The 9,304-nt window shown below is 51.2% G+C and overlaps 1 protein-coding gene across 2 annotated transcripts; it reads right to left on the minus strand.

The window, feature by feature from the left end:
- Positions 1-3,028: 3,028 nt before the first annotated feature.
- On the minus strand, positions 3,029-6,504 carry LOC130880127 (cytochrome P450 26A1). 2 transcript variants are annotated; one of them, XM_057779002.1, is made up of 7 exons: positions 6,184-6,504; positions 5,764-5,988; positions 5,219-5,512; positions 4,978-5,139; positions 4,384-4,518; positions 3,704-3,856; positions 3,029-3,463 (listed from the first exon to the last, which is right to left on the minus strand). In XM_057779002.1, exons 1-7 carry the CDS (start codon positions 6,370-6,372, stop codon positions 3,122-3,124), a joined length of 1,500 nt encoding a protein of 499 aa, XP_057634985.1. In that variant the 5' UTR covers positions 6,373-6,504; the 3' UTR covers positions 3,029-3,121. The 2 variants fall into 2 exon arrangements, with proteins under 2 accessions (XP_057634985.1, XP_057634986.1); XM_057779003.1 differs by having other exon boundaries at positions 6,472-6,500.
- Between the last annotated feature and the right edge of the window lie 2,800 nt (positions 6,505-9,304).

Below are 9,304 nucleotides of genomic sequence, written 5' to 3' on the forward strand. Positions count from 1 at the left end.
GGTCATCAGATCTCCTGGAGCTGCAGCCGAGGCAGCGGTGAGCTACCGGTTGTGGGTGCTGGGGACCACACTCAGGTCCTCTGCAAGGGCAGAAAGAACTCTTAATGACTACAGCCCCATTGGGCTCTTTCTCAGGGGATGGTTCCAGAATTGAATTTATGTCACTGACTAAGTTGCCCATGGTTTTGGAAAACTGGGGTAATTTAGCATAGATCAAAATATGGGCAGCGTGGGAAATACTGTAACCCAGAGTCTACAGATTGTTGGTGGCTCCCTCTAGAAACAAATGACGGGCTGGGTTCGGTAAACCTTGAGTACGTGAGCCCTTGCTAAGTCATCGGGTGCTTTTCAGGTTCTCGCTGTCTAGGGTTCAAAGCAGCCTTGAACCAGAATGTATCAACTTTGGATTTCATGGACACTGGTGGAAAAGCCACAGAGCCCCGAGCTTGGCATAGAAGGGAGAAGACCGCCCCCTTGTGGACCTGTGGGGGTTTGCAAAGTGCAAATGCCCTGAACCCACACAGGGCATGGGGGGAAGTGGAGCCCCAATTCACCTGTTGCTTGTGAAAGATCGGTAGCAAAGACAGAAGGGGTGGCAGGAAAGGAAGTTAGAAGATGGTGATCCCTCAGTTGGCTACAGAAAATCGGAAAGCTAATAGGCAAATATTACTATCTGTTAGGTAAAGGATAGGGGCCAGCAGGAGAAGCATCGAGAACTCTTTCCTGATTCCCAAACTCCTGGTGTATCTCCTTCTCTGGGTCTCTAGTAGAAAGAGGTAACTATAGTCCTGCGGAACATAGGTGCCCTCCCCTTTACATCCCTGTCCTGATAATGATCTGTGGTCGGTGGCACCCCATCTCTGACTGAAGACCAAAACACCGGAAACGACAAAGGCAAACCCTGCCGGAAGGAGGTGGTAAGCCACCTACAGCTACAGCGAATGCAGCCCTCCATCGCTGTACGGAGCCCTGGGAGCCCCAAGGGCCATTTCCTGTAGTCATTGCCCTCTTCCCACAGTCTTGGCCAAGTCTTCGTCTTTTCGCCATCACCAGGGCACCGACCCACGCGTACTTGTGCCATAAGCATGCTTGTCCATAGAGGTGTGAGCTAGGCTCACTTCACGTCCTTTATACAGCTCACACCACACACCTAACCTCGGTGCCCACAGCATCACCAGAGACTGCGCTGGAGGTGTCCCTCTGAGGTGGATTCTGGACAATATAACTGAGCTAAAGGTAGTCTTGAGAAATCACGAGCACCTTCCTCAAAGTTCGGGGGGTGGGGGGTTAAGGTGGCTTTTAAGAATTTGAATTATATGGCTCAAGTCCCTTTTAGAATGCAGCTATGGGGGTTCACTGTCCTCAAGTCGCCAAAGACTTGTTGTTAAAGGCAGTCCCCCACCAGCAAAATGCCATGTTGAAATCTTCCTAAAATGGTCTTGTATAAATTATCTGTAATCATGATGCCCTTGAGCTAGCTCAATCTATCTGCAAAGATCTAGGGCAAACGTTACGGAGAGGATGGACCATCTTGTCACGCTAGAGAATACTGAAGCTATTGGCAGCCCATCTCATTTCTCCATGGTGCAGTGTAAGGCTACTGTAAGGCATTGTGGGTTATTCAATAAGTTCTCTAAATATCAGAAGAGTCCAACGATAAGAAGTTCTGCCCAAACACTGAAGTCAGGTAGAACACGCACGTCTAATCGTCGACAGAACGCTGTTCAAACACCTAGGTCAGACCACCCAGCTTCTGTGGCATTGCCAAATTCTCAAATTGTAAAGACAATTTTAAAGTCCAAAACCTACAAACAGTCAGAGGTTCAATGAGCAGGTTGTGCCATTTCAAAATGGAGAATGTGCTTGCATAAGCAAGTCACCGTGGCTAACCTTTCTGGATCGAGTCCGGCCTTCAGTTTAGAAATGTGGCCACGCCAGGGTCAGAGCTGTGACAAACCTGTGCTTTCGAGGAGGTTAGCCAAGGTTCACAGGGTCATGACTGGGCCATTTTATCAGTCACGTCAGGCTCACACCCTATTGCCAGAGATAGATAAAAACTTTATCTGTCACTGAGCTAAATCTGTTCCTACTGCCTGGTCTTGAATAAAGAAAACCTGGGCTCAGCTTATCTAAAGCAGCCTTGTCTTTCCCAGCACGGTTTCCAGAAGCAAATTCTAAGGAAAGGTGACATGCCAGGAGTTTTCTTGTTTCATTTTGGTCAAGAACTGCCATAATCAGAGTGACTGGCTCTGTCTTATCTAAAACATCAGCTTCAAAAGAGAGTTCTGCCTTTCTAGGACGTGCACTAACTATGCTAACTGAGATGTTAGATTGCTGGCCCTGGTACACTAGAGGATGCTTCCCGATGCACCAGCATTGTTGCCTTCCCAGATCCATCCTTCTCTACAGTAAAGTCAACGACCAACATCACAGAACTAAAACAGTCCCAGGTTCAACTCCCAAAAGCACAAAAGGAAAAGAATCTAAAATTAACTTTGGGCTGACAACAGGGAGATGTACCTCAGTGGTAATGCATTTCCCCTACACAAGTAAGGCCTTAAATCCAACCCTAGCACCATAAAAATGTAAATAAATAAATTTAACTTAACTAGCCTTGGTAAAGTTTCAAAATGTGGAATCTCAACTATCTTACAAGAATTTGCAAAAATACCCTTGGACCAGCACACACATAATGTATGTTTTCTAACATGGAGGGGGAAACGATGGCTTCATTCTAAATCATTTTAACTGCACAAACTACATCAGTTCTACCTAACGGGAATTTCTGTTGGTGTGATTTTTCTTTAGAGACAGTATCTCTGTAGCCCAAGTTGGCCTTGAATGTCTGTTCCTCCTGCCCTTACCTTCCAAGTACTGGGATTATAGCCATGTACCACCATGGCCAGCTTGCCAACAAGAATCTTAGAAGCAAGAAAAGTACTTTTTAATTTTACTTTATTTGGAAATCATACAAATTCATTATTTTAATATTTAAAGACCATGGGGCTGTAGTAGAGACACATAAATATTAGACTATACATTTAGAAATTAAATAAAGGCAGCATGACACTATAAAAAAAAACACGTATACTTCAAAGAAGTCCAAGAGTTGAAATACCCATCAGACATCACCCCGGAAGTGGGTAAATCTTGCGGGGAGATTGTCCACAGGGTACACAGTGGGGCTGGTTTTCATTGTAGGAGGTCCATTTAGAAGCTGCCAGTCACAATGCCTGGCCAGCTCCACTGTAAATATCTTAAGAAGAATTTTTGCAAACTCTTTGCCTACACAGCTCCGAAGGCCTCCTCCAAACGGAATGAAGCTGAACCTGGACGCGTCCTCGGGATGAGGTGGTATAAAGCGGTCAGGGTTAAATTCCTCCTTGTTAGCGAAGTTGTCTGCCACGTCGTGTGTGTCACAGATACTATAAATAACATTCCAGCCCTTGGGAATCTGGTATCCCTGGGAAAAATTAGGAAATCCTAAGAACCAGCAAGCCGGACTTGAGCTTGCAAGAACAAAAAGTCATCACGGATATGGTTGGGGTTGAGAGGAGGGCGAGTTGAAGGCCTGATTCGCATTACTGAATGGTGCAATACAGTGTCAAAGGCAGTAAGCCCAGGGATACTCTGCTCAGGGAAGCTAAGGCTCAGAACCACAGCAGAGCAGACAGGGTGGGGGATGGGAAGGAGGAGAACTCACATTCAACTCAAAAGTCTTCAGAGCAACCCGAAACCCTCCTGGAACTGGGGGATTCAACCGAAGGGTCTCCTTAATAACACACCCAGTGTATTTAAGCTGCTCCAAAGTTTCCATGTCTAGCTTGCTGTCTTCATTGCTTTTGCAAAGTAAGCCCTATCAAAAACAGATACAGAGGGGAATGACTCTTGGGCACCCCAGTGAAACCAGCCCAGCTGATGTCAACAGGACTAACTGTTGCTTGAACCCTAAGGCTTCTGGATGGGAGAGGATACCAGGGAAATAGCAGCTAATGACCAATCACTTCCACACTTCCTCAGCCCAAACCCACCACCTCTTTTCAGCCTGGAATGTTGCTCACCAGGTGTCCCCTCACCAACACTGCCCACCCCATCAGCTATGGCACTAGCCACGCTATTCATTTTCTTGAGTGGGCAAATATCCACCAAAGGAGAGCCTAGTAATCTCTACAGTTCTGTGAAAGGTGGAGGAGGTGCAGGAACACAGGGTCAAACTCTGCCCAAAAGAGATCTTAGCACAAAGAACTGCCCTTTTAAAACCACAAGCCCCCTTGCCCTTGATCCTTCCCTTTCATAGTACCGGGTGTAGGAAGCAAAGTTTCTTAATGGGAAGTGGGGGGGGGGGGGGGCTAGGGCAGTAGGGAACCTCTAGAATCCTCTTACCTTACTCCTTATCTCCTCTCGGACTTTCCGGAGAACCCGTGGGTAGAGTCCTAGGTAAGCAATCAGCGATGTGGCTGCACTGGCTGTGGTTTCATGGCCACCAAAGAGGAGCTCTGTTGAAGACTGCTTTAGTGCCTAGGGATAAAAACGGAAGTTTATTCAGATCTGCGTGCAGTTTTACAGCACCGTTACAGAACCAAACTGAGAATACTGAACGGAAGATTGCAGGGAAAAAATGCTTTGCTCATAGAAAGTCAAAGAGAGCAAACAAAATGCAAAAACCCCCTTAATTTTACTCTTCCTTGACCTTGGTTTTATTAATGCCTCCCAATGTTCTTTAAAACTTTGCAAATGAGACTTTCCCTTTGAACCTAAGAACCATTCTAGTTGTACAGCCACCCGCTTTCTTTTACAGCTCTCCAGATCTAGCGTTAACCCTCAGGATTCCTCAGTGCAGTCTGAGTAGGCTGTCCACCCTGGAGAACCTGGGCTCCTGACAGCGATTTTGGACCGCCCGCCCCCTCAGGAAATGTTCTGGAAAGCCAGAGACACCCCCCCCCCCCAACCTTGGCACCTTCTGAAATAGCTAGTCACCTGCATATCCAGCCGCTCTCCCCTCTTCCATGAGTGTTCAATCAAGAGCTGCAGTGCGTCCTTGCACGAGTCCTCTTGGGGCTCGTCAGCCCGAAGCCGGTGGATCTTGGCACGAATGTTCTCCTCGATCCGCGCGTGAATAAGGTTCCTCGCCTTCACGCCCTGAGCGCGGAGACAGCAGGGCAGTGAGCGGACGCCAGTCTTGCGCGCCCCTCGCTCCAACTCCGCCAACTGCCCTTACCCGGTACAGCCCGCTGAAGGGCACGTCAATGGGGAGAGAGAAGAGATTGCGGGTCATCTCCTCGAAGGCTTCCACTAGCTGCTGCTCGTCCTCCCCGCCGCCGCTTGCCGGACCAGGCTCGCAGCCCAGCAGGATGCGCATGGCTATGCGAAACATGAGGCGCTTCACCTCGGGGTAGACCAGGAGGCCGCGCTCGCCGCAGCTTAGCCACTGCTCCAGACAACTGCCCACCTCCTCGGCGATCACCGGCACATAGCACTGGAGTGCCTCGCGGTTGAAGGCCTGCATAATCACCTGATCCCCCAGCAGTAGAGAGATTACAAACCTCTTCCCCTTCACACACACCCCATCTCGCCTTCCCGAGTACCCTTCCAGGACCTCCAGAGCCTCCAGTCCTACACACGTGCTGGCGTGGAAACCTAAAGTGGATCTCAGAAAGGGTCCTAGTCCCCACCTCCTATGGCTAACCCTCATCAACATCTATTTGAACCAAGCCAAAGACTGAGATCTCCCTGCTATCCAAGGCGTTGTCACCTCACCCTCACCTTCTTTCGCTGCTTGTGAGACGAATCGTGCAGGTTGGAGAGGCATCCGGAGCCCAGGATGGTGCGTACGGACGCAGGCCACTGCACCGCCACCAGCCGGTGTTCCCCTAGCAAGATGCGCCGCACGTTATCCGCGCCCATCACCCGCACCGTGGGCCGCCCAAACAGATGCGTCTTGTAGATGAAGCCGTATTTTCTGCGCTTCATCTGCAGAAACTTCCTCCGCTGAGAGTGAGGTGGAAGAGAGAGACCGGCAAACCGCGTGAGGGGGCGCCGGGGAGCATCTGGTCTCCGTCTCGCCCCTCTTTTAGCCGTAGTCGCCTCCCTCGCAAGGACACTTATCCCAGCTTCAGCCCAGGCCCAGAGTTGAGGCGGAAAATCCTCCGGGAAATCCTCAGGTCCCTTCCCGAGTTCCCTTACCTGCAGCACCATCTGTAAGGTTTCCCCAAAGAATGGGAAGCCCATGGTCCCGGGGGGCAAAGGGAGGGCGCAGTTGCGGTCGCGGCTGCTCACACAGTACAGGTACCAGAGCTTAGTTGCTGCCAGGAAGAGCAGCAGCGGCAGCACGAAGGTGCAGAGAGCACTGGCCAGCAGCGCCGGGAGCCCCATGGCACGCAGCAGCCTCCGCGCCACCTGCCGCCGCCGCCCTCGCTCCGAACCCCGCCGCGCGCCCTCTTTATAGGCCGCCCAGGTTACTGCCCACGTTACCTTGGTCAGACAAATTAGTTCACTCAAAGTTCATCTTTAATTGCGGATCGGGCCCCTAGCTCCTCCCCCCGCGAGGCGCTGCCCAAAATCTTTAACCGTTTGTTCCGCGCTCAGGCAGAGGCGGCGCACTGGCGGCTTCCCCGGGAGCGCGCCTCCTGGGGTGCGGGGCTAGGAACACCGCCTCCCCTATCCCGGGTGTGCGGAGCTCCGAGTCAGCAGGGAGCGGTGGAGAGCTGGGGGGAGCGGGTTGTGGATCTGGGACTTTGGAGTCCTGGACTTTCTAGCTGTCTTTTGGTTGTCCTACGGGCTGCCCCAGCCCAAAGCAGCCTTCCTGACTTTCCATTCAATGGCGCCGCACGGCTTGGAGAGCGTGTTCAGAAATCACCATTCAGTGGACTTGACCCACAGGTTGGGTAAATGAGATCCCAAACACTTCCTGATGTGTGAGGATCCTAAGAAGATTCCAGGGCTAGGGTCCAAGCCAGAGCATCGGAGGTCAAGTACGACTGACAGATCGTGGATCCCGCAAGTGAGCCAGCGCATGAAGTCTTGGGAAGAGGTGCTTTAGGATTCAATTGCAAGAAAGCCTTCGGATCTCTGGGACCCCAGGAGCAGCCTTGCACAAGCCCGATTTCCCTACTCTGTAGCCCAGTGGTGTACTAAAGAGCCCAGAGGCTCCAAAGTCGGTGCCCAGCTGTGGTAATACCGCCAAGCTGGCTCAAATCCTATGGCCCTGGGGCTAGCAAACCCAGCCAGGCAGCCAGGAAGAGGGCCCCTGGTCCAGGCAGATAAGGGGAGGAAGACAGAGGGAGGAAACCCAGGAGTCCCGTTCCACTTCGGAGTGCCTGACTCTTGGGCGAGCTAGCAGGCTTCCTCCTGTCTGTGTCCCTTCCTTAGGAAGAAGGCTATCTTTTCCACTGTTTCCACTCTGTCTACACCTCAAGGCAGCTGTGAGTTCCCAAAGAGGGCTTCTGCTTCCAAATGGCTACATTTATAGAACGGTCGGGCTTCAAGACTTCAGAACCTTTCTCCAGTCTCCCAGATCCCACCCAAAGAAAAGCCAGAGACCCTGGTAAGATGGCTATTTGACCCTATGCTTCTGCCACCAGCCATAGGGAACTTAAAGGGAATCGGTATTGGGGAGCAAGTCTCAGTTCCTGCAGCCAATACTGAGCTGTGGGATGCAAGCACACACACTCTGGGCTTCCCGTGATCTCCTGCCAGCCGCATAGCTTCAGCCAGTGCCATACACTGCCTTGGTTTGGGCACTGAACTTACCAGCGGCGTGGAAAACAAACAGAATGAAGCGTGTTTGTTTAGACCTGAACACGGGATCTAGCAAAAGCACACCCGCACCCCTTGGGAAGAGTCCATTGAAGATGAAAAACTAAAGCTGTTCAATATGTGGCCTGCCAGTGGTGGTCCCCAAATGACACCCACCCCCGCCCCCGCCCCCGGGGGGAGTCACAAAATAGCCGCAAACGTCGTGAGGACCTGTACAAACCTGGCGACTCTCTAAGCCAGGATGCCTACGGGTTGTATTTCGGAGATTCAGTGGCTCCTCATAACTCTGTTCAGTGTTTCAGAGGCTCTCGAGAGGCGTGCGCTGCCGCTGTCATATCGTGTAATGATTTGGTTATTGTAAGAACTGCATCCCAGCTTCTGCACTGGCAGGAACGCGGACAGACTGTGCTGGAGGTAATTCTCAGAAATCTCCGCCCGCCCCTTTCTGGAGAGCGCCTCCGACCGGTGTGCAAAAATCGGCCAGCGGGGGCGTGACCTGGGGCCCGGTCCCAATCCTTTAGCCTGACCCGCCTGTGACCCCTGCAGGCCGGACCGTGACATCCCAGTGAACTCTGCCGGGCAACCCCACCAAGTTCAGCGCACGCTAGGTCAAAAGAGGAGCCCCGCTCGCACGCTGGAAATGGCTACAGGGTGAAAACCTAGTACTTAAAAAAATAAATTGAAAAAAATTTAACTGGTCATCAAGATCCGCGGGGCGCCTGGCAGGGAAACACTAAATGTTAGAATGCAAGATCGTTTAAAAACTTCAAGGGGGAGGGGGATCAATAAATTACCAGCCCAATAGGAATTTTGATCTAGGAACTACCCCAGACTTTATTGGATGGTGGTGGGTGGGGAAGGGGAGGTTGGCTCGCTGAGAAACCAAAAGTTGGCCAGTTTTCCTATTGCTAAGGGTTGGGAGCGGTGGGATCAGGTTTGTGGTGGCCCTCGTTTCTGTTGTTTTGCTTTTGCTACAGGAATCAAACGACCAGCACACGCTCCTCCTGGACTCTCCCTTCAGCCCCCTTTTAGCTCTCCCTCTGGTCTCTGGCATCTATACCTGCTGCTGTCCCCAATGCTGCTTGGGGACTGAGGCCAAAGTGGACAAACGCCTATGTCACCTCAGACGGGGTCCCTTGCCCAAATGTCAGCATTTAGATTCACTCTGAGTTAAAGGCCTGTTTTGTTTTGGGTTTGGTGGTGGTGATTTCTCTATATTTCACACCACTGAGCATTCTTGTTTTGTTTTGCTGGTTTATTTATTGTCTGCCTCCTTCTGTAAACATCGGAAGCTCAAGGGGCAAGAACTACAGCTGGTCTTTCCCTACGAATGTGCAGTTGCTAAACTAGAAACCTACGTGTCCCTCAATAGTATGATGGAATGAAGGGAAACAGAAAAACTGGAGCCACTTTCATGTGTTTATAGTCGGTCCGTACCCCGTACCCCAAAGCGAGTCAACAAGTCTCTTTGAACCAGTTTGTCCACAGGCTTCTGAAAGGCACCTCCCCTGTTTTTTTCTCCCCAAATCACAATCAGCTTTGAAGCAGG

Source organism: Chionomys nivalis, chromosome 8, assembly GCF_950005125.1.
Source record: "Chionomys nivalis chromosome 8, mChiNiv1.1, whole genome shotgun sequence".
Classification (NCBI taxonomy): Eukaryota; Metazoa; Chordata; class Mammalia; order Rodentia; family Cricetidae; genus Chionomys; species Chionomys nivalis.

Bases quoted from the DNA above. Each gene is read 5' to 3' on its own strand.
- LOC130880127 (XM_057779002.1), bottom strand. From the start codon at position 6,372: ATGGGGCTCCCGGCGCTGCTGGCCAGTGCTCTCTGCACCTTCGTGCTG. The intron at 5,989-6,183 runs GTAAGGGAACTC...CCTCACTCTCAG, and splicing joins CCTTACAGATGGTGCTGCAG to CGGAGGAAGTTTCTGCAGAT. The intron at 3,857-4,383 runs GTAAGAGGATTC...TGTTTTTGATAG, and splicing joins GAGAGGAGATAAGGAGTAAG to GGCTTACTTTGCAAAAGCAA.